This window comes from Molothrus aeneus, chromosome Z (assembly GCF_037042795.1).
Source record: "Molothrus aeneus isolate 106 chromosome Z, BPBGC_Maene_1.0, whole genome shotgun sequence".
Taxonomy (NCBI): Eukaryota; Metazoa; Chordata; class Aves; order Passeriformes; family Icteridae; genus Molothrus; species Molothrus aeneus.
Window position 1 is genome coordinate 1,268,664 of NC_089680.1, and position 24,938 is coordinate 1,293,601.

Here is a 24,938-nt window from a genome sequence, read left to right on the forward strand (position 1 = left end):
ATTTTTCTATAAATGGAGATACATTTTTTTAAGGATTGTAATAATGCCACCTTCACTGCTATAAGGTGTATTAATTGTTTAGAGAGTGAGCTTAAAGTATTTTGCTGTTGAAGTATCAGTGATGGGAAAGCAAATTTGGGGGTGAGAATGTGAGTGGTTAGGATTTGTGAAAGTTCTTTGTTTAAGTTGATGCTGCTCTTCATGAGGATTCCCTTAATGGTAAGAAGCAGGAAAAGTCTGAATCAAAAATAAGTGTTAAAGGAAGTGCTTAGGCTTGCTTGATTTTTTTAAATTTTTTTTTTAATTTTTAATTTGCAGTTAATTATCGGGTTAACAACTGATGCTGAGGCTGCTTGTGTTTACTTTAGCAATTTACCTGCACAGTAGGTTCTGGTAGAAAGTTTTGACTAGGAAGAGTAACACCTGCATCTTGACAGTTCATGCTGCCATTAAGAAGATGTATTAGTCACTCAAAAAATTTTGTTGACTGTGCTTTATTGTCAATACTGAGCCCCAAATTATCTCATAAATAGTTATTTTTTCTCCAATAAAGGACTCAGTCTTTACCCAGCCACAGTCTATGCTAAACTATTCCCTATCTTGCTGTGGTAACTCATGCCTTTATAGCTGGCCAGCTATTTAGTGTGGTGAAGATTCCTCTTCTCATTATATTCTTCTGTAGAAGTCAGCCATTTTAGTTTTCTTGGTACTGTAACAAAACACCTGAGTGCTGTTTTTACTACTGTGAATGTTTTATGACAACCCAGCCAATTTTACATGAGAAACTTCCCAAATATGTTGCTCACGCTGTTAGGCTAGGAGGAATTTATAGGCTAAACAAGATACTGCAGTTCCTTTACTGCTGCAGCTTTGAACACAAATAGCTGTTTAATAGGCTCCCTACTGATTTAATCCCACTTGTAATGTACACCTGCTAATTTAATAAAAGTAATTTCCCATGTCTTGTTTACTACTTGGGGTTGTTTTGTTTTTTTTCACTTACTCTGACTCAGTTGCACTGCTGATTGGTAGAAAGCTTCTGAAATTTACTGTGTACAATGCCATGGTCTCATCATGAACAGCTTTCTTTGGCTTCTGTCATGTTGCATTGTTTGAAGCCGACTGGCAGGATAGAAGAGAACAATCGGGAGCTGGAGTGAGTTCACATCTCGCTGCATATGCTTTAGAATTGGCAGAAGAACAATGAGGTTGGGGAAATCCCCTTGAACAAGTGCTGCACAGTAATCTGACTTCAGCATTTGTGCAGGAAAGATCCTCCTGTGGCTTTTCATTGCAAAATATACAAGGAAGTCTTAGAACTAGAGTTGAGAATTTTCACATAGAATCTTCACTCATAATTGTAGGTAGACCAGGCCCCTTTTTCAGTGTTTGGTTTGTTCTTTTCTTGAGTAGCGGAAGAGAAAAGCCTGGTGCAAGTGAAGCATACTCAGTTTAGCTTAAATGCAGAATTTCAAAGTTACTGTTTAGTTCAGTTAGTGAGTTACCTCCCAGAACTGGTCTTTACTTCCCCTTAGTTTTGTGGAACGCTTCAAGTTGAGTTCCTCTGATGCCTGAAATAATTTCAACTCATGCTGTAATTTTGAAGGTTTGAACATGAAGAAAGGCTTATACCAACTGATGTTTGAATCTTGCAGCTTTGTGGCACAGAAGTTGTGTTTGAAATGGTTTTTGACTCAGGTGTTTGGCTGAAAAAGCCTTGTCTCTAGTAGACTACTCAAATGTTCATCTCATGGACTCCAACTACATTTTTCAGGAGTGGCTTCTGTACCTTACAGTATTTGCATAACCTGCAGCAGCACAGCCTCCAGTCACCCAAGCTCATTGATAATTCTTTACTCTCTTTATGTCTTCTCCCACTTCTGCTGCAGTGGGAGGAACTTGAATATGAACTGAACAGCCATACCAGGGAAAGGAATTCACATGTGTCCATAACCATAAATTCCGCAAAACCAATAACAAAAATGCTTTTTCAGTTATTTTGCATTTTAATTTTGAATGTTCTGTTTGTCCCATGTACCTGTCTTGCAGATTGATATCTTGTCTAAACACAGTTAGTACCCAAAAATTTGCTGTCCACTGTATGTCTCAATTAGATGAATATAGGAGGAAAACAGAATGGCTCTACCTAGTGCAAGCTGCATTAATGGCAGTCATTTAAAAAATTCTGTAATTCTGTTTGCTGATGGGAAGACATTTTTACTGGAGTTGAGTACTGATGTGTTTGTCGATCCTCTGGGAGCTCCTCAATGTTTTGGCAAACAACCACAGACATTCCAAGAAGGATTTAAGCAGCCTTCCTTCCAGCAAAATCCATGTATTTGTTAACTTAAATGTTAGTTTTCCTTGAGCCTTTGAAACACTCATCTTTTTGGCTGCCATAGGACAGAGGGAGAGAGCAGGGCAACTGCCACCTCAGCAGAGGGCAGGTGATGGTAGATCAGGGCTGACTTCTGGTAGGTGGAGTGAGGAAAAGAAACTGTTGGATGTCCTGGGAAAGTGTTTTACCTGTTAAGCAATTGGATGTGAGGCAAGAGCACTTGTGGGCACAGTCTTCAGATGCATGTTGTGGGTGTGAATCATGAGCAAGATGTCGAAGACTTCAGGACGTGGCCAAGGTCTTAACACATCCTTTCTGCCTAAGCTCTAGTCAGCAAAGCTCAGGAAGTACCTTTCATTCTTATTCTAGAGGTCTCTCCTGCATATTCCAATTTTCTGATGACAGTATCTGCTGTAGGGTCCCATGTTCTCTTCTGGGCCTGAGGAGAGTAGAGGCTTTTAGTCAGGCACCTTGGCTATTACCGTCTTGATTTTGTCTTATGAAAAGCATATGAAGTAATATAATATCACAGCAAACATGCAAAGCGCATTTTAGAAATGTTTTATCTATTTATTCTATCTGAACAATGCAACTATTCAAGGCTTTTTATGGCTTCCTTGCTAGTTGTGAGTTTTCTTTATTTTTGTCATGAAATATGGGCATTGTCAGTGTTGGTGAGGGCATTGTCAGACATAACTGTATCTTTTTGGCAAAAAGCGATGTCACAAGTACCATTCAATTCTCAGCCTCAGTGTGTTGCTTGGGGAAGCTTTCTCTAAGGCTCAAACTTTAACTTCATTTGAAATTCCTTATAGGAAACAATTATAATTTAGCTATATAATAGTTGGTATTTCTTTATGTTTTCATAAAGACAGTCTGTTGTTTGGGATATGGATCAAGGTCAGTGTATTCTCTGTTTCACCAGTTTTCTGCCAGGTGTGCATGGCTTGGGCTGCAGCAGGGATTGTGGTGGCTTCCCTGGATTGAGCATTTCATAGCATATAACCTCTGTTTTTCTTCTTGCGTTTCTGACATGGGTGTGTAATTCATAGCGGCTGTCCAGAGGAAAGTTCAGTTTGAAATGAGGTACTTGAAGATCCTGTAACTGTTGTTCCAAGAGTAATCTTTTTGACAAGGTAATATCCTTTTTGAGGACTGTGGACAATTAACTTGAAGGGCTAATCTCTCCCCTTCACTGTCCCAAATACACAGTAGTTTGAGAAGGTTAATCAAAACATCTCATGTTTTCTCAGCTGTCTATCAGCTGCAAACTAGCCCACGCAGGTGGTAGCATCAACCACTCACCCACTTGGAGGATGATGGACTCCTCAAGAAAAATTACTTGACTTGGCCCTTGCTTGGTAGCTGTACCTGTTAGCTTGTGGGGAAATCTTTCACCACACCTACTGTGACTAACAGTGGTTAGAGAACTTGAGATAAAGGTCATTTTTTAATGTCTGTTGGGAGCGTGATCTTCTGTGAGATTTGTCTGCTATTAACAAAACAATTTGTTGTGGATATATCAGCCAGTATTGGGATGGATAGGTCTTCATATACAGGTACTTTGTCCTTGGATATTTCTGATTTTCAGGTCTGTAAAGAATGATACAACATTAACCTATGGAAATGCACTGGGTGTCATCATAACCCACTGCTTGATGTTATCACAGAGTAGTTTATGTTTCTAAAGATGTGAAACTGCAGCAGTTAGAAGACCTTTATTGGATATAATAGTGTAACAAATAAAGCAGTGTAGGAATTCCAAGCTACCATTTCAATAATGCATCTTAAAGCATAAACATCTACGTCCTCAGTGTTTTTAGGTTTATTGTTGGTTTTGTTGTGTGGGCTTTTTTCCTTTTTCCTTTTTTTAAAAATTTTTTAATTTGTTGTTGTTGTTGTTGGGTTCTCTCCACCCCTTGGTTAGTCTTTAGAGAGCTACCATTGTGAATGCTCTTGTACACTTGTCATCTTCAGTAGATACAGGGCATCTATGAGTGACTGGTTTTGATGGCTGTTTTGGGACATGTGACTGAGGGCAGTTTTTCCATGCTTAGGTTCCTGTTATCTCCAGTTAGACTGCTTCAGTGTTTGTGAGATGCAGAGCTGCTGAAAGCTGTGTGGTGTTTGGTTGGGAGTGGGGAACTGCAGGGCAAGTTTCCCAGCAAAGCTGTTAGCTCATGATTTCCGTGGGCTGCTTTTGGATGCTCCACATCTTTGGTCTTTGAGCATAAGACTTGTGGCCAGCTCCCTGCTGAGTCTTGAAGGAGGCTGAGCTGCACTGCATGCCTTTTATTTCTCACCTCTATGTTGCTTGACCTTGTCATTTAGAAATTTTCAGGCTCTACTCCCCACCTGCCTTTGAGCATAGTGTAGAAACTCCTTGATCAGATCTCTGTCTGAGCAGACCATATGGACAATGAGAAAAGAAAGGAATATTTTACTTCAGCTTGGTTTCCATGGCATCCTGGGAAAATTGCTCTTGAACTTTGAGGTTCTATCCTTCCAGGATCTCCTAGCATTGAGAGAAAAATAAAGGTAGCCCTGATGTTGACTGCTTTATTCTGTCTGACAGCACTGGGCTAGCATGTCAGGATCTGGGAGAAGGGAGGATAATAAAGTGCTTTGAAGAACCTTGTATCTGTATTTTTGCCTATGTAGGCGGTTTGTTGCACATGTGACCAGGAAGAAGTGTTCCTTTAGAAAAGGCAACAGAAGCATAGGCTGTTCATCAAGATCACTTGTTGGCCTGGCACTCAGCAGAACTAGAGAAAACCAGCTACTGGCCCTGGGCAGCTCAAATGCTGGGCTCTAACAGTATCTTCTGTACATCACGTTCCACTTTCGTGTCCCCTGTGGACATCCTTGAAGTTTTAATCTGAAGTAAATTGGAGTTATTCAATGACTTTTTTTTCTTTTCCCACAGTGTTAGAGAGGTTAATTGCATCCTGTGCCTCCTGCTTTTCTGGCTATTTTGATGTGTTAATTTTTTTAGCATACATCTATTTATAAGGAAGGTTATTAAGTCATTTTCCTCAGTTCAGATGCTGCATTTTGTATTTGATGTGATGGTTTTGAATATACTTTATAAAGTTCTATGTAAACTTTATTTGTAAAAGCATTCTGAAAGATGAGAGGTTGTGTAATGGTTCCTGATTTATATTCCACTAAATATGCACATACATAAATGTATCTTTCTTGGCTGCATGTAGTGTGTCTTGGACGTGCCTGTGGGGTGGGGGAAGGGAGGGAGAGAAGGTAGTGTTACAGTTTTCAGCAAGTATCTGTGGCTTCTGCTTGAAGCGTAAAGGTCTGCTTTTGGATTCTAGGGAAGGAGGAAAAGTGATTTTTTTCTTTTAATTTTTTTTAGTAACTATGTTAAGCCAGTTGCTTAAATAAGTAAATCTAAGGGGTTAGAGACACTTGAGGAAGCACTCCTAGCTGTAGATGATCAGTGCCCAGCCCACACTTTTACTCTTGTTTTGCTGAGTTTGTGCTGAGAGAGAAATCTGTGATTTCAGTTGTGCAAGAAGATCAAGTCCAGGGCTTTGTAAGGCATTACTTTGTATCCTTTTCCTAGACTTGCCAGGCTCTATTTCTTCTATGAAGAATGGAAGATTCTGGTGGCAAACCACCTGGAACTACTTAAACTATCCACCTATGGTTGTGTGTAAATACATGTAGATTTTCATTTACTCTGGTTACTAGTACAGCCCTTTAACAGATCTTTTCTAGGGGTCTGCTTTTCTACCAGGTTCTATCACAGAATTGTCTCCATAGAAGAACCTTCGTCCAGCTCCTCTAAAGGGCAAGTGCCGCCACAGAGTGGCGTAGATAATTTTCGAAAAGAATTTATACCTATGGATTTTATTGTGTGTTTGTTAACTTATTAGGTCATCCCTCTAGCAGGTGATTGGAAGAGAAATCATTATTTTATGCTGAATTACTGAAACTTTATATTTTCTGTTGCAGGATAATGAGATCAGGACCTCTGTAACTTGATGTCATTGACAAGCAGGAACGAACCGCTGTAGCTCTGAGTCATTCCATTTGATGAATGTGTGTGCCTGGTTCTGTACACTTAAGTGAGCAGATGACATTATGTCACTGTAACATGAGATGCTGGAGATGCAAGACATTGATCAGTTCTGCAGGGATGCAAAATAATTCAAAGGAGGAGTATGATAGATATGTCATGAAAGGAGCTTAGCATTCATGTCCTTACTGCAGGTTGTTTTAGTCTTTCCTAAGTCAGCATAGTGCGAGTAACCTTTCCCCTGTCACCCCCAGCATGGGGAAAAGAAGCATAAGCAACATGCAGTAGCTGGGGCATTTAGGTCAACCAGACTGCATTTCAGTGGGTTTGTTCAGGCACTTAGTGATGCAGCTAGCTGAGGTGCTGCTTGGAAAGACTGTTAATATAGTTAGCATTACTCCTCTCTGGTTTGTAGGCATTTCAGGCTGTAATAGGAAAAAGTGCTAATTGTCAGTATACAGAAAGGACTATCAAATCAGAATATAAAAGCATATTTTCATAAAAACATATTTTCATTTGAAACCCAGAATTAAGGAAACCATGATCGGGCAAGTTTGGTCAGAGTTGTCTGTGCTGAGTATAATACATGTATCTTTGTAAGCCAGTGAACTTTTTAAAATGCTGACTTAGTTTAATCTCTGTTACACTTAAACGTTTTAATTCAGTTTTTCCTATTACTGGCGACTTTGAGGCCATTTCTGAACTAGCTCCAAAGGCTTGGTATATCTCCTCAGCTGTTCTTGAATCTCAGTTGCAGCAGGAAGAAGGTAACTAATATGAGAGGAAGGATTCTCTTCTTCCATACATCAGTTCACTGGTCCTTTTCTCAAAGGTAGAAACTGTGGAGTGTAATGGGCAGTGTGTTCACAGGAGTGCAGCTTCAGCGTAGCCACACCAGTGATAAACTGGAGGCCAAGTCGGTGTGGTGGTTACTGCCTTGGCTTCCTGCTCAATACATTGCTCTGAATTCTTGGATCTAAGACATTACATATAGCAAGATTGATTTATTTCTTTAAATACAAAGGTACAGGTCTTGTATACAAGGTACAGATCTGGAGTTTGCAGACTTCAACCTGTTTTCTCTGGTAAATTTTACAGAGGCAGCCATGAGCAAAGCTAAAGCACTGGCATTGCCCATTTGTTATGAGAAAATGGGATTCCATAAGTCTAATGGCCATTTCTTACTGCTCTAACTCCAATTTGGATAGCTTGGTATAGCTCTTGAAGCAAATTTTCTGCCTCTTTTTTGCCTACTTGGCAAAATAACAAAGTTGTAAGCCTAGTAAATGTTAGGCTAGTATAAAGGTGCCTGCATGCTTGTATAAGTAACTTCTCTAATTCAAGTGAAAAATCTGATCATTTTTGTTGCTGTAGTATTTTTTTCTTGTTTAGTCTTTGAGTAAAAACAGTGAAAACCAACATCAGGCTGACGTCTGTAGGGAAGACTTTGTGTGAGAATTCTAGAATTGGAAAATAACTTTGATTCTCATCTCCCATTTTAAAAGAGATAAATGGAGTACTGTCAGAGATTGCTGAAATTATTTTTCATTTCAGCCACAGCTCCAGCACTACAAGTGCCTCAGAAAATGTAGGGGCAGACAAATTAGATTCAATGGGAGAAAGGCTCATGATTATAAGATGCAGGAGAAAGGCAAATGGAGAAGATTGCCTTGAACATGAACTTGGCAGACTTGTTAGTGGCTGCAGATTCTGAAAGATGTGAAAGATTCAGGAAGGATATTAGGGGCTCCGTGTAATACTTCACAAATAAGCAAATTAAATGTCCAAGACCATTTCTATCATGTTTTCTGTATAATGTGGGCTTTGACTAGCACAGTGCTATTTGCATTTCAGGTTTTATTTGTCATAATTCTAGTGTTACCGCTTCAGGTAAAGAGGAGGCTGCCAACTGAACTCAGTGCCTTTTAGCTCCTTTAGAGCTGTTCCACCTTGCAAGACTTCGAAGAAAAAATGTGTAACTACAGTTACATATGAAATGTGACAATATTTAACAACTTCTTTATAGAGTTTGTGGTACTTCATATGTAAGTATCTTTGAAGTGGTTCTGCCTGCTTCCATCTGATGTTGTACTTGTTGCAAGCACTTAATTTAGTACAAAAAGTACCTTGAGCACACGGAGTTACCAACACTGTAAATAGTGGTAGGATAGTTATTTGTTCATTCTGTTTCTCAGTAAAAATTGGTAATAAATTCATGGTAGCAACAACTTGTAAAATACCTAGATCAGCCCAAGCACTGTGTGTTTTAGTTTTGGTGCACACCAAAACTATCACACACTGGATACTGATTAAAATTCTGCTGGCTTCAGGTTTTTCAGCTATAGCCTCATATAAACTTCTCTGTAAAAATGAGTATTGTTGACAAGATCTATCACCTTTATCCCTGTTTGTATCTCCTGCTTTGCAGGTGCTCTTGGGGAAGGTGCAGGAATGTCTTGGAGGATGTGCAGTGCTGTGTGTAGACATGAGCTTGATGCTGTGGCCATGAATATCTGGTCAATGCTTGCACATACTTGCTTGGATCTGCAAATCAGTACATCTGGCTTTTAACTGCATTGAGAAACTGATCCTAATTAAGCAGCCAATGTTGAGTACCAGTAGGCTTTAATAGTTGGCATCTGGACATGAGTGAAGGGATTGTGGATTGATCTGTGTATATACATCTCCAACTGCTGATGTTTCTAGTTACAATTACTGCTGCCACAAGCCGAGATGCAAAAGTCTTTTTATATTCACCGAGATGAGGTTGTGCTGTCATCTTATCCTGTTCAGTGTTCTCCTGCAGTGTCCTTTACCACCTAAACATATCAAATAGAAGAACTTGTTTTTGGGCAGTGTGTTCCAAGTGATAAGAGGTCCATGTGTATTTTTGGACTCATGTAGATCAGTACAGTGCATTTCTTTAAACTATTTCATTAATGTAGGTTTTTTTTATTGGTATGGATTTTGATAGGGACAGTATTCCTCTGGTTGAGATACACTGCCTTAAAATAATTTTATTGCTTACTCATGAGTGTAGCACAAACTGTTTTCTATGTTTATTTGTTGTGGGCAGATCAATAATTTATTTGTATTTGTACCAGGACTTGGTAGTCCAGTTTTTATAGTAGACTTACAGTTAACTGTTATTCCACTAAGGTGGTGGAATAATGACTGGGAACATCATCTGTAGATAAGGCAATACAAATACTTGCAGATTATCTTCCATAGTTGGGGTTGTCCTGTATCCACATGTTTCTTGTGTATGTCAGAGTTTTCTGTCTTACTGAATAAAGACAGTCAGATTTGGCATTTTGTGTGAAAATAATAAAGCCTTGCTACAGCTCATTGCTGTGTAGGTAATTTCTTGCCCAGAGTACAGGTTTTTTGGAACTCAGATTTTCCTGTTAAAGGAAATGATGAAATGGAAGAAGTGAAGGCATACTGTGAACTGTTGCACACTGATAGCCACATTAAAGATTCTTCTTGCTAGAATTGCACAGTATCATATGAGATGATAGTCCTTATAAGCAGATAAAAAGTCAGGTTAAAACACCAGCTCTTACAACCCTTTCCATTCAGGGAAAGCTTCTGACAGAAGTAGCTTTGGTTCCACCATGTATAAACTTATCTGATCCTTTCTTTACCATATCAGCCTTAAAGAGTCCCAAACCCCAGTTGTCCCAGGTTTAGTGTGTAGCAGCTTAACCACATACCTGCTAGATTTGGTTTCCCTGAAAGTACTTGATCTGAAAGAGTGCTTCTTATTCCTTGTAAATATTTTTTCAGCATTTCTTCTTTCTCTGGGAAATAGTTTTCTCTTGTTAGACCTTCACATCACCTGGGAATCTGAGCTAGATTGGTGTTTATATCCCTGAAGTCCCTTATAATAAATTCACTTACTTGTGGGAACTGCAAAAGTAACAATCTTCTGTTGAAGCATGGAGTACTAAAGGCCACAGAACATGATGATTTGCTGCTGGGAGCTACTGTTGAAAAGTGTTGAAAAGATAAAAAACTAGCTTTTGTATTGTTGACCAAATGTTCGCTTGTTTCTGTCAACAAATTGTTTTAAGAACAGCAGTGAAAATGCTCTTTGGAATGAAAGTGTCCAGGAGAGAGGAAGTACATTAGCTTTGAACTTGTGTTTTGGAGTATATTTAAACACTGTCTGCACAGGAAACATTTGGGTACAGTGACACAGAAGCCAAATTATATTTTGAAAACAATGATGGCTTACCAGTGATACAGTGTACAGCGAGTTCAAAACCAAGCCCCTTGTTTGGTAAAATACAAAGCCTGAAGTGTCCTTCCAGGCTTCAGCTTGAGTGCTTACTGAAGGTGAAATGGTGATATGTTTTGGCTGCCTCCTTCCTAATAAATTAAACGTGCCTGGGAACATTCCCAGGCACCGTCCAACTGGCTCAGGACTGCCTTGTCCATTCTCTTCAGCCCTCAGCTAGCAAAGCAGGGGAGCTGCATCTGAATTGTCCACTGTGAATGGGTCCCGATGGTGTGCGACTCACAAACCTGGGAATTGTGTGGGAGAACAATAATTGGCACAGCCTGGTGCTGGGGAATGTCCTAGCTGCTTTCTAGCATACATGATCATGTTCCAGGGCCTGGGAATATTTCCAGACAAGGCTTGACTTATGAGTACAGATGTTAGTACTTGATTCTCCTGAAACCTTTAAGGACTAATGCATGGAAAGGACTCTGCATCACACAAGATTTTGGACGCTTCAGAAAGGTAGATTTAGTTGTGAGTGATTCCTGTTTGTTTTGAGGCAGTAATTCTGCACTACTAAAAATCTGTACCTCCTGTCTTACTTTCAGATGGTTTTACGGGTGGTTAAAACATCTTTCAGAATTCAGTCACCTTTCCAGCACCACCTTTCAGGGATGAGTAGACATGCCTGCCCTCTGTCAGGCAATGGCTTGTGTATGAATGAACATACTGTGGCCTTTCATGGAAGTACTGTGTATTGAAGTATGGTTTTTAGGGTTGTGAGGAATTTAGTTTTGATCTGGTGTGCGTGTGTGTGAATTTTAAGAGTCTTGATTTATTGCCTGGGTGATGTGGTGAGGGGACGGTCTTGCACCTTGTAGGCAATGGATCTTTTATGTCAGCAGGAAGTAGAGAAACCTCTTTATTTCTTTAGATGTTTCTTCCAGCAAACAGTAAAATCTTTGTTGAGCTGACTTCATTGATCATATGGAATGATTTCCTGCAGGCTCTTTCTTCTGTGTTTGATTGTGCATTGCTGGAGTTTAAGTAGAGTTCTGGTGTAGATGAAACTAAAACACTACTACTAATCCCAACTCTAAGCAGATGTGCATCCCAGAGGATAGCACATCATGTAAACCAATGACTTTGGAGCAGTTTTGCTGCTCTGACTGATCACTTTTCTGTGCTTCTTGGCTTGTCCTCCCTCCATGGTGTTTTGAGCTTCATTCCAAGCTGTGGCTCTGTCACACATTCCACTTCAGGATACTGTTTGTCTTTCTGTAGGTTGTGGAATATGCTGTCAGCTTTAAATATTAATAGGGAGAAGAGGTTAGCAATATAAAATACTGTTCCTGTTCATCTTGTTTTGTCAAGGGCTATGAAATTGTACTTTTGCATGTGCTGTATTAAAAGCCTTGCGAACCAAATGCATGGCAATGTCATGCTTACACCAGTGGTGCACCCCACAGTTTTGGGAATGTGTAATCTGTGTGACAGCTCCACAGTTTTGGAGCACTGCTTTGTATGAAGGATCCATTGCTCAAAGGTAGTGAGCTGTCAGAGCTCACTGTGTCAATTAATATGCAGCAGGGTTTGTGTCTGCTGATTGTTCTCCTAATTGCATGTAAAGATGATCTGTCTTAGCCGCAGTAGTGGTGCATATTTAAGGACACAGTACAGTGCAGAGGTGCTCCCTGGTGTCCGTGTGTCTTCAGGGCAACTACTTCAATCCTTGCAAAGCTTCTGGCAACCCAGGGTTCTGACTCCATCTTAGGAATGTGGAAAAGAGAGGCTGCAGGCCCTGCTGATGCAGCCATGGGCAGGATCCCTCTTTGCCCACTCCTTTGGGAGAGCTGTGATGCTGCTTGAGATCTGGATGCAGCTTGTTTGGGATGGTTGGCTTTTCTGAAGAGCTGGATCTCTGCCAAAGAATGGGCCTTCATCTCTGGCTCTCTGCTGCTCTCTACAAGGCAAACTCATCTAGTACAGGGTTTTACTTGTACCTATAGTCAGTAATGTATCAAAAGGCCTTATTTTATTTAACATATTTATTTGTGATAAAAGCAGGCTGTTGCCACTGACAGTTACACTCTCCTTTGTAGTGCTCATATAACTACAGTAAAGAGAAGTGATCTGACTGAAAAGTAACTCAAAACTTACATTTTCAGCCACGTTTGTTCTCTGGTCAGATAGCCAGTTTATTGATTTGGGTGCCTTCTCACTGGCATGCACGTTTCAGCCTCACTGGGATGGCATTAGAAATGAGGTGTGTGGTAGAGGCAAGAAGGAAACAAGACCCATTCATTGCCTTCACCAGCTGCCAACACTTAGGTTTTATTAAAAGTCACTGTGGAATTGAGGTGGTTGTCAGCCCTGACAGTAGTTTCAAGTCCAATGAAGTGCTGTCTGCTCTTTTGTTTTGTAACACTAATGAATTTTCCCTGTGTAATGAGAAGAAATAAAAACATCAGCCTCACTTTTGTTTTCTTAAGCACTCAATCCAAACTTGAGTGTATCAGCTAAACTTGGTAATTTAAATTTCAGTCACAACACTTGTATTTAAAATCAGAAGTTTGGTGACCTTGGATTCTTCTGTTGCAACTTTTCAGAGGCTCTTAATTTTAAAGGTAATACAGCAACCAGCCAACTTCAGGCTGCATAATTAGGAAGGAGAGATTTGCTTGTGAAACAAATTCTCTCCATTTCTGAAGTGAGAGTATATAAGTATGTTACTTATATAAAATAAAGTGTCTATTTTCAGTGGTCACTGAGCAAGTATGTTATAGAACTGAGCTTCATTTATGCTTCTGAAAGTCTGCTGCCTGTTTGCAATCCTATGCTGTTTTCTTGCTTTGTTTAAATTTGCCTCTGCTTTAGTTTGTGTCTGTGACTGAATGTTCCTTTGTCTTTTCCATTGTGATCTGCTCCTTGAGCCAGTTTGGTAAAGGCTTAGCTGCCTTTCCTTTTCTCCTGATTGATTTAGCAATTAATGATATGTGATAGTTGAATCTTAAGGTACTACACTGTAAAACATTCTGTTTTGTATACTGTGTGAAAGAATATTTAGCTGTTTAATCAAGGAGAGTACAGAAAACAGCTAATATCAGCTATAATGTGTTTTTCTTCAGAGTTTGAATTTGTTTTTCAGAATAGCAACAAATTAGTCTGTGCATGGAAAATGAGATTAATGCTGATGAATCAAGTGGTGATACTTGAACTTTAGATTGTGATATTCAGTTTTGGATACACATGGCCTTTGTTTGAAGTCTTAGGGCAGTTTATGTTTAGAAACAAACAAAAACAAAAAAACCCAAAACCAACCCAACCCAGAAACTACCTTTTAAATTTGAATTTTGTAAAGAACTAGGCTGAGGAAGTTTTGCCTGTTTTAAGGAACATTGCAACTGTATCAATTACTTGAAACCTGAGAACTTGTTCACCTTTAAAAACATTTGTCATTTACCTTGAATCACTTGTTCCATTTTGATAGCCTCCTTCATATAGAAAATATAGCATGAGATGTCAGTTTAAATGCCAGTCTAACAGTGCTCTATCTTCTATGTGAAAGGAAGTATTCTGTACATTTTTCCATGTTTGACCTCATGGTGTTTTGAATAACCATGTTCCATATTCATATCAATTTTTTGTTTTTGTTTTCAATTTATGCACAGCACTTGCTCTGAAATTTGGGGACTGAGTACACCAAACACGATAGATCAGTGGGATACAGCAGGCCTTTACAGCTTCTCTGAACAAACCAGGTGAATATTCTGCCCTCTCTCGCATCATAAAAATCTTGTGGGAGGGATTGGCTTTGGAGGGTCTGTAATGGGATGCTTTAGCTGTAAAATAGACTAAAATGATTCCTAGGCCTCTCATGGTACAGCATTTTGAAGTATTTCCTTGCCAGTGTAGAAATCAGTATGTTCACAGCTGATGTTTTGACCAATGAAACTCTTAATTCTATTATTACTCCTTTTTCACGCCAGTGCTATTGAAAGAATGGGAAGACTTGTAAAATGCAAGCTCTAATGTGATTTGGTATTTATATTAACAAAATTGGAAAACTTAATTCTTTAGACCTAATCTTACAAAGTGTTTAAACTGCTTTGTATGCCACAAGCTTTCAGTTAAATCTTGCTAATTGGCTCAGATATGAGCTACTAAAGAATTGTTTATAAATTCTTCAGTACTTAATGGTGGGCAAATTCTAAACAGGGTCTTTATTTTTTCATGTCACATTACTTGATTTGTGTATTGAGGTTTGTCTCCCATCCCATAACAATCATAAACATCTGCATTTGTGTAAGCATATGCAGTCTGTCTTAAAACTAGCAAAACATTTTCAGCTGGTAGCAAGGCAGACGAAGTGAAGAAGATAAACTGTACAGCCCTTACAAGATGTGCATTCATGTGTTTTGTATTGCAGTTATACTGCCATGTGGATCACTTGGGCAGCTGACTGCTTATAGGCTTATTTGCAGTCCTGTGGGAGTTCTTATACTTAAAACCATAAAGCATCCATGCCACAGCAAAGCCTTGAGGTGCCTTTAGCAGTGGAAGGGACCATTAAGTGTGTGATTTTATTTTTAACAACTGTTTTCTGCATTAAAAAAAAAAAGTATATGAAGCAATCATTCTAAATTCTTGGTTGTATGTAAGTGGCTTTTAATGAAGTCTAAATTCACTGGCACTAATTTGAGCAGCTCAAACATGAGTTGACATTGCTTGATACGATAACTTTCTTTGCATTTGAAGCCTTTCAATTAGGGTATAGATGTCAGTAGCAGAGTCAACGCACTGAATTCTGAGAATGAGCTACCCATGTGTGTACTCTGTTGCTGGAGGGACCGAGGCAGCGCGCAGTCTGTAAATGCTTCTCCACATCTTTCCCCTGCAGATCCCTCGATGGCCGTCTGCAGGTGTCTCACCGCAAGGGACTGCCACATGTCATTTACTGCCGCCTGTGGCGCTGGCCAGACCTGCACAGCCACCATGAACTTAAGGCAATTGAAAACTGTGAATATGCTTTTAATCTTAAAAAGGATGAAGTATGTGTAAACCCTTACCACTACCAGAGAGTGGAGACACCAGGTAGGAGGACTGCTTCTGGCTTTCTGTGTCAGCATCTGTTTGTGTTTATTCAGCGTAATGTTTTAAATAAAAAATGAGAGAAAGGTGATGTCCTCTCTTGATAGAAGTAAAAGATTCTTTTTGAGATCATATCCCTGAAAGTTTTTAATAGTAAAGGTACTGAAAAATCTTTACAAATGTGTTTATAAACACTTCCAGGACTGCTAGCAATTTCCAGCTGGCCAGGTGCAATTCAGACTGGATGGGACAAAAAAGTTGATTTACCTTTGCTAATGTGAAATGGTCTTATTTAAGGCACCTCAGGAATCATATCTCTTCCAGTAACTAGCTGTGCAAGTGTAGTATTAGCAGTGCTGAGTTTCAGGAGATTTCAAAACATCTGAAGAAGCTCTTAGACGTTTTAGATTTATTTTTTTAGTTTTAGCTCACAAAATTGTGTGTTTTGATTACCAGTGATTTTTTGAATTTTGCCTTTCCAGTCTTGCCTCCTGTGCTTGTGCCACGGCACACTGAGATCCTAACGGAGCTGCCACCTCTGGATGACTATACCCATTCCATTCCTGAGAACACTAACTTTCCAGCTGGGATTGAGCCACAGAGCAATTACATACCAGGTATTTTCTTAACTCCCACTCTAGACAGCGTGTTCTGACACTGTGCCACTGGAACAAAGATGGTAATTTCATCCTTGTAAATGATCAAATTAATTGAAATATGCACCACTAAATCATATTTAGTTGATCTCATGTACTAATTCCAGTGGAAATACCTAAACAGTGTTGTTTGCAGAACATGATCCTGCATGAAACTATATTGCTGTAATTTCACAATAGCTGACTTGGTTTCAGTAGCTTGTTTGAGATTCAGAATGCTAATAAGTCCACAGTAGATCTTCACTTTCTGCTTTAAGCCTCTTTCATAAACATGCAAGGGGTTGCCAAATGCTGTGCATTTGAGATTGAGTAATAAACTGATGCTCAATCCCATCCTATGTAATATGTGGAGAAGACTTTTAAGTTGCAAAGCAGTGACTTATGTGTCTTGATCTGTAGTTCACATCAGTAGTGGTCTGCTTTAGCTTTTTGTTACTATTGTGTGCATATTGTTTTATCTTTCTGTATGAAAGAGCAACCTAAAAATACTGAACTGTTAAAGAGTTTTTCCTCCCTCTCTTTTCCCCCTTTTCCACCCCAAAACAAACAATGCTAATCTGCTGCACCTGAAACCCTGTTACCCTCATTGAAACAAAATCAGTGACCTTTTTTTCCTGCCCCAACTTCCTGTTTCCTATCTCTTCAGGAAGTCGCATGGAGTGTAAAACCAAGTGAAGCTGAAGTTTGCTCATAAATGTTTAATGCATTCATGTTACAAGCTGAAAATTCACATCTGGAGTCTCTGAAAGAATGAGATGACTGCCCCAAAACTCAAATATGTGCAATGTACAAGTTGTATTTACAGGTCTTAAGCAGAATGTTTCTTGTGTTTTCTTTAAATATATCCAAGAATTGAAATGGCATTAAACAATCAATTAATTTGACCTTTCTGTTTTATTTTGGCCACATCTGTTTCCACCTTTATAGAGCAATTTAAGGCACTAGGAGTTGGTGTTGCTTTCTTAACTTGCTTATACTTTAACTCAAACTGAGGGCTTTTGGTAAGGTTTGCAAACATCTTACTGGAAAGCCACTTTCTGCAAATCAGTACTATGGAAATGAGCTAAAGTAGTTATTTGCAGGAAGTTTGCTCAAGGTGATTGTAGGCATTCACATGATCTTCAAATGTTTATGCAGGTAACCACACCTCCTTCTCTTTGTCACTGACACCCTCCTCCTGTGCTCGTATTGTGGTATCTTACTTTATTTGACCTTGCTGACCTTATCTGGAGTGCTTGGCTGTGTTCTGATAAGCCTTGTGTGCCTTGATAGCCTTTTTCAGAGAACGGTTTTCTTCAGTGGGAGGGCAGGCTCACATCTGGTAGCTTTGTACCCCAGACCTGTCTCAGTACTTGATCTGCAAGAGAGAAGGAGCAGGGTGGCCTTTGGGAGCTGCATGTTCCAGTTCAGGTTCTGGATGGGCTGAGCTGCATCATCCGCACTTCCGGCAGCACTCAAGCTCTAAATTTTCGGTGCCTCACCTAAGTGTTCATTTCCAGCTGTGTGGTGCTCAACCTCTGACCCTAAACTGCTAATAGTACTAGGTAGAGTAAATCTTCTGTGTTTGGGCAGAGACTAGACATGGAAAGCAATCTGTGCCAAAGAGCCTAGATTAGCAACTGGAAACAGGAGTCATGGGTTGGATTAGAAATGTGTATTGACCTTTTGCCACAGCTGTGGGCTTAGCTGTGGGCTTATGATTAGGAGAAGGGTGGAGTCCCCTTTATCACAATGAATGCTGTAAAAATCTTCAAAATGGATATGATTTTTGTTATCATATTTCTTACTAGTGATGATTTCCTTTAATTGTCCTTTTAAATTGAATTCTGTCATGCCTATACTTAGCACATAGAATGAATCAAAGATAAAATTCTCTCAGTTAATTTTAATTTAATCAACTGACTTAATCTAGTTTCCTCTCACTGGTTTCCTTCTGATCTCACAATATTGCAGTACATCTCAGACATGATGCTTGTTATAACTTTATTTTATTTCTTAAGCAAAAAGGCTTTATCTTTAAATTCCTACTGTTTGGTAATAGTGTAATTAAAGGTGTTTAACCTCTGGAAGTTTCAGAGACAATGCTAAGGTGATTGTAGAGATAGTTAGCTTCAAACACTTTCACTAAAGAAACACAGGTTTTGCCTATAAGATGTAGGAAAAGACATTTGCCCAGTTCAAAGAAATTTATTTCCTGAAAGGCAGTTGGTTAACTCGTTATCTGGATTACAAAGAACATCTTGAGTGGAGAAAAGGAACATGCATACTCTCCTGGGTTTTGAAGATATTTCAGAGGAATTAGACACAGTTTCTGGTATCAGAACGCTTCAAAGTTGGTACTGAATTTGCTTTGGTCTGTAAAATTCTGTCTTTAAAGAAAGCTAGTTAAAACAGTAGATTATAGTTTTAATAGAGCTTAGAAGTATTAGTGGTAACAGTAACAGAACTTGTGCAGTGTTTTAAGTTAATATAGTTATAAATTAGTCAAATCAGCTGTTGTGTATGGAAGAAATATGTATTTGGGGACTGAACTGAAAAACAACCTTTAAATCTAACAACTTCAGTAAGGTGTGGGAGGGTATCTGATCTGATGGTTATCCTACATGAAGACAGCTCACATTATTTTTTTGTGGAAATCACCAGATGGTTTTTTTCATTTGTGATTCTACTAAATATGAAAGCTGTTGATCACAATTGCAAAATTGTTACTCGTTGTAGTGACAGCATCTTGTCTTAAATGGAACAAACAAGGATTCTGATATTTATATAACAAATTTCAGCAACTGACTGACATACAAAAGAAGAAACATTTTACATACCAATAAGGCAGGTAACATGTTTGAAGTCCTACTGTAAGGAAAAAGGGACAGCAAAATGACATTCAGATTCAGTGTTCAGGTAGGTGTAACAGAGCTCATGAAGATGTCATGACAAAATGCACAAGACTTAGGTCTTACAGAAGTTTGCCTAGTCATTTTACAAATTGGTGGATTTTTCTTTTTTTTTTTATAAGAAACACCTCCTCCAGGATATATCAGTGAAGATGGAGAAACAAGTGACCAGCAGCTGAACCAAAGCATGGATACAGGTAAAATTTATTTTTCATCACTTTTAAGGCTTTGTATTACTAGCTGGGATCCCTCTGCATAGGAGCATGAATTCAGCCCAAAAGATGATTGCAGTTTTCCTCTGTAAAAACTGGTGGTTTATGCCTAAAATACCACTTTCAGTCTTTAATGAACAAAGCAGTTTTTTGCCAGGGAAATGCTTCTAATACATTCTGTGACTTATTAAGTATATTACATTTGTTCTGTAACAGAAGCATACAAGTCTAATTAAGACTTGACCAGAAACCCTTAAAATAGATTTTAATAGCTAATTGGTTTCAACCATTCCCCAGCAAACAGGTTCATTGAAGCACAGTGTCTTTTGGCCTAAACAAGGTACAGACAGTCTGTGTTCTGAGAACCTGTCTCTAACTCTGACAAACTTACCACTTCTGCCATGTTTCAAATTAGTTCTTGTGTGGAAGGTTCTGTGGCAAAAGTAACGGCATTTGTGCCTTTGTATGTAGGGGTTTCTAGATAATGTGGTTAACCTTAGACTTGGACAAAGCACAGTTAATGTGCTGGGTAAGAACCTCCTGCTGTGTGTTGGCAGACTTGAGTGTGCTTGGTTAGCTAATGTTAGCAACCATTTTCAGTAAGTTGAAATCCGCTGCACCAGTTTCTGTAAGAACTGCAATATTTTCCCACTATGTGACAATAAATACCTTAATTAAAACAGCCTGACATCAGTGGTAACTGTAGGAATGTTTCTGGGAAAGCCTTTCTGTATTTTGCCACCTTGTGTGCAAATTATGTTGGAGAGTTCGTGTTTTTATGAGTGTTTAAATTCCTCCTTCTGGGAAAGAATTATTTCCTCAAATGAGGAAATCTAGCTTGCTCTTTTCTGGTGATCATAGAATCATAAATTATAGAATGGTTTGGGATAAAAGGGACCTTAGAGACCGTCTCTTTCCACCAGGGACACCTTCCACTACCCCAGGTTGCTCCCAGCCCTGTCCAGTTTGGCCTTGGACACTTCCAGGTATGGGGCAGTCACAGCTTCTCTGGGAAACCTGTGCCAGGGCCTCACCATCCTCAGCATAAAGATTTTTTTTCCCAATATCTAATCTAAATCTCTCCTCTTTCAGTTTGAAGACTTTCCCTCTTTTCCTGTCACTACCTGCTCTTGTAAACAATCCCTTTCCAACTTTCTTGAAGGCTCCCTTCAGATACTGGAAGGTCTTTTCCAGAATAACCCTTTTCCTTTGAGAACAGAGAGGCAATGTCTTGCTTGTCTCATCAACTCTTTCCTACCTGTTTTTTTACTGAATTTGGGAAATCACTACCTTCTCACCGGAGAAGTGCATAAATAACGTTGAGAGTGTGCACAAAGTGGCAGAGTTCTGCCAAATACAATGCTAAGTTAATTTAATCTTTACAAAGGGGGGGGAGGGGAGGGGGGGTTACCCAGAGGTCTGGAAGATTGAATGAAATCCTAATTCAGAGTAACTGTGTGATATTCCAGAAAACTGACCTTTCTTACTCTGAAAAACTTCAGTGAAAACCTGATGTAGATAATGGTTATGCCTACTGATCTGAAATAACAAAAAACATTTGCTCTGAAACCTGTCTGTCTTGCTTCAACAGGATCTCCAGCAGAGCTGTCTCCTAGTACTCTCTCTCCAGTTAATCATAGCCTGGGTAAGCTGGAAATACTTACAATTATTTCTCCATGTGTAGTGATTCTTCATTATATATGTAATTACTTTAAAAGTGAAAATGTGCTGTAAGAAATTAAGAGCTATATTAAGAGGTTACTGTTGTGTTGGCTTCCTGGTGTTAAGCATAATGGGGCTGGGTTAATCACTTGTTAACAATTACTCTATTTCTGTACCTGTTGAATTCATAGCAAAGAGAAGGAGAGGTATCTTTGTGTGTGCGGGAATAGCATTTATAAAATGAATAGTTTGAAAGGATGTTTGCCTCTCCGTGATGCTGCCCAGACTTGCTGTCTCCCTTGTGTGTGTGTTCTGCTGCTCTTCTCATGTACTGTTTCACCTGTAGCCACAGCACAGTAGTTGCTCCCACATTAGTAGCCCACCTGCTTTGATCCAGTGCTATTGCTGTGTGTCAAGTGCCGCAGGAAGATCAGATTGCCATGGGTTTGTTTAAGGAATGGTGACAGGATGTGACAGGAAAATGCAGAACGCTGAGTAAGTAATTAGGGTAGGTAAAAAGGGGAAGCAGTGAAGAAAAAAACCTGAAGGTAGAGGGAAGAGTCTTTAATAGGGGACAATAAAGTAGCTTAGAACTACCTTTATCTAAAGAGAGAGTGTAATACAAAAGAACATGATTTTCATATTATTTTTTTTCCTTTGTGTTGTTCAGTGTTTGATAGTTTAATCTTTTCTTTAATGCTGCCAAAATGTTTGCAAGCTACAGAAAAGGCAACAGGAATGTCTCAACGTCTGGCGCTCAGAGCACCATTAGCTTAATCATTTTGCCGAGCAAAATGCAAGTACTGAACTAAATGAGCTGTGGTCAGATTAGATCATCCCTTCTTCCCCTCCTCCTTCCCTTGTGTGGAAGATTGAATTCCATTCTATTTACTGAAGTAGGTAAAAAGGACAGCAAGCAAAATATAGTTTGAATAGTTTGAGGAGCCTACTGCTGTCATTTCTGGGAGAGACAAATAGCAGGGTAGATCGATCTACTTTCAGCCTCAAAACTCTGTGTTAAGTTTGGTTTTTAAAATTTTTTTTTAGACTTGCAACCAGTTACTTACTCGGAGCCTGCGTTTTGGTGTTCAATAGCATATTATGAGTTGAATCAAAGAGTGGGAGAAACCTTCCATGCGTCTCAGCCTTCCCTGACTGTAGATGGCTTTACAGATCCATCAAATTCAGAACGATTTTGTCTAGGTCTGCTTTCCAATGTAAACAGAAATGCTACAGTGGAAATGACAAGGCGACATATAGGTAAAGATCTCTGATCTTTTAACTGTTTAATTTCATTTTGTTGGTTAAATTATCTGGAATGACCCAGGTAGGATATGTTTTGGGTTCCTTTCACCCTTGTGCAGCCAGCCATCAGCCATATCTCTCAGGGCTTGTCAAGGATAGTTTGGTCTCACTGGCTGGGAACAGAAGTGGAAAGACACAGTCACTGCTTCTGAAGTTAGGAAGAAGCATGGCAGCTTCTGCTGCTGAAGCCAGTTTGAGCTGGGAAGAGATGTAGTGATGGCTGGAGCTGAAAGGAGCTGCCTTTCCTCACTTGGTAGCCCCATAGCTGGTGGCAGCTGCAGTCACACAGCTGTCACCCTCAGGGCAGCACAGGAGGAAGCCACTCTACTGTGTGGCACTCCAGTAGCTCACATTGCTGTTCTTGCCTTCTGGGAAATGATGATGCACCAAAGCATCCCAGGGGGCAGATTTGTGGCTTCCAGCATCCTCAATGGACCACTCTGCCCTGGGCAGCATTTATATTCAGAATTGCTTGTAATTGAAATTTAAGCTTTAATTACAAAATATTCCCGTGTTGCTTAGTTTACTGTAGTTTATAAAATGCAGAATGGACACTGATAGAATGAAATTCTGGATTCTTTTCTGAAATGGGGAAAGCTGCTATTGAGAACCCATTGTTTTGACATGATTAAGGTTTTCTTTGTAATGGTTAGTCAAGAATGTTGTTTTCCACAATGCAGTGTCTTGATTTCAGGTTCTTCAATAAACTACCTTCATTCTTTTTTTTTTTTTCTGGATACTTTCATTAGCAACATTTACGAGATTTTTGTTGTTGTTGTTGTTATTTTTACTTGCAGTAAAATTTCAACCTCTTCAGCAGAACTGATTCCTTTTATGCCAAGTCCAAATGCCAAATCCAGATGCTTGTCTAATAAAATTTTAGATGTGCAGAAACCCAGGCTGTGCTTGTGCTGACTGGTCAAAATGATCAATGAAGAGGAAAAGCAAAAATCTCATGAGCCCTTACTCTTTGATAGAGGGAGCTCACATTTTGTTTGAAAAATTGTTTTAATAGAAAAAGGCAAATGGAAACTGTGGCCTCTAAAGTATCTGTTAATTATAAATAGTTCTCTCTGGAAGATCATTTGCACATTATTTACTTTCTGCTAGAAATAAACCATGCAGATTTGTTTTCCACTCAGAGACAGAACAAAGTAACAATTGAAAGGTGGAAAATCGAGATTTTTTTTTTTCACAGTTTGTTGGGGTTTTTTTGTAATAGGGCTAAATGAAGTCATATTGTTTTTATTAAAGCAGCACAGGACCATGCAGTGTGTTGTGAAATAATGTGGGTGTATGTAAGCAGAGAGTGTTGCAGTGGTGATCTTACGTTTTCTCTTTTGACCATAGTGGCCTGTGCTGCTTCACATACAATGCTTTAATATTAGCACAAGTTTTAATTCTGTTTTATGAACACTACTTCTGAACTTGGATTTGGTTACAAGCCATTATATGGCTAAAAAAGGCTCTTTAACTTTTGACCAAAAATTATTCTGCTTTTCCTTCATAAATTTTGCATTCATGGGAGAAAAATGCAATGTAATTGTTTTCTGCTCCTGCTACAGCTGTCAGCACAGCAGTGAGGTCGTGTAGATAATTGATTTCTGTTTGTGTTGTAAAGAAAAACCTTGGCCTTCTCTTAAAAATAAACTTCCTTGTTCCCTAATCCAGTCATACCACAACTGGAGTTCTTTTGAATTTTGCTACAGGCAGGGGAGTGCGTCTGTATTACATTGGCGGAGAGGTTTTTGCCGAGTGCCTGAGTGATAGCGCGATCTTCGTTCAGAGCCCCAACTGCAATCAAAGATACGGCTGGCATCCTGCAACTGTGTGCAAAATTCCTCCAGGTTAGTGGCCTACCAGAGGTCTCGGGTGAAAATACCCAGTGGAGGTGTTCACTGAGTGACGTTTGCTTTCCTTTTTTGTGATTTCTTCATAGATTCAGGCTTCTGTGTAGTAAATGCAAGTGTATTCACTGACTGTGCCTTTTTGACTCTTTATAGGATGCAATCTAAAAATCTTTAATAACCAAGAATTTGCTGCTCTTCTGGCTCAATCTGTGAATCAGGGCTTTGAAGCAGTTTATCAGCTTACTAGAATGTGTACCATAAGAATGAGCTTTGTTAAAGGATGGGGGGCTGAATACAGGTAAGAAAAGAACCTCCTTTGTACATAAATTTAGAGTTAATGGTTTTTGTTCTTTCACTAGTATAGCATTTCTCTCTGGCTTGCAAGCCATTCATACAGACTTCTTGCTGCTATTGTGGATATGCTGTCTGCAAATTGAACCCATATTTTCCTTTTTTCCCCCCCTCAGCTATGGAACTGCTAAGTTACAAAGTCCATAAACTGATTTTAGTGTTGCATTGAAGCCAACTGTTGAGCAAGGAATGTCGTCAAAGTTCCGTTCCTTGCTCAGCCCTGCTGGCTTGCATGTTGTGGTGAAATCCACGCCATCATCTCAAAGTTCCACAGTTGATGCTGTGAGATTATTTGCTTTGTGTTAGACTTGCAGTCAT

The 24,938-nt window shown here is 39.3% G+C and overlaps 1 protein-coding gene across 3 annotated transcripts in view; it reads left to right on the top strand.

The window, feature by feature from the left end:
* Positions 1-24,938, top strand: part of SMAD2 (SMAD family member 2) — a 49,975-nt gene that overhangs the window by 19,086 nt on the left and 5,951 nt on the right. The window contains exons 3-11 of one of the 3 annotated variants that reach the window (XM_066568880.1): positions 14,274-14,363; positions 15,503-15,696; positions 16,176-16,310; positions 19,363-19,437; positions 20,376-20,438; positions 21,044-21,097; positions 22,162-22,374; positions 24,129-24,266; positions 24,423-24,567. In XM_066568880.1, coding sequence (XP_066424977.1) covers positions 14,274-14,363; positions 15,503-15,696; positions 16,176-16,310; positions 19,363-19,437; positions 20,376-20,438; positions 21,044-21,097; positions 22,162-22,374; positions 24,129-24,266; positions 24,423-24,567 — 1,107 coding nt within the window. The remainder of the gene's footprint in view (positions 1-14,273; positions 14,364-15,502; positions 15,697-16,175; positions 16,311-19,362; positions 19,438-20,375; positions 20,439-21,043; positions 21,098-22,161; positions 22,375-24,128; positions 24,267-24,422; positions 24,568-24,938) is intronic. The other 2 variants (XM_066568881.1, XM_066568882.1) reach the window with 2 other exon arrangements.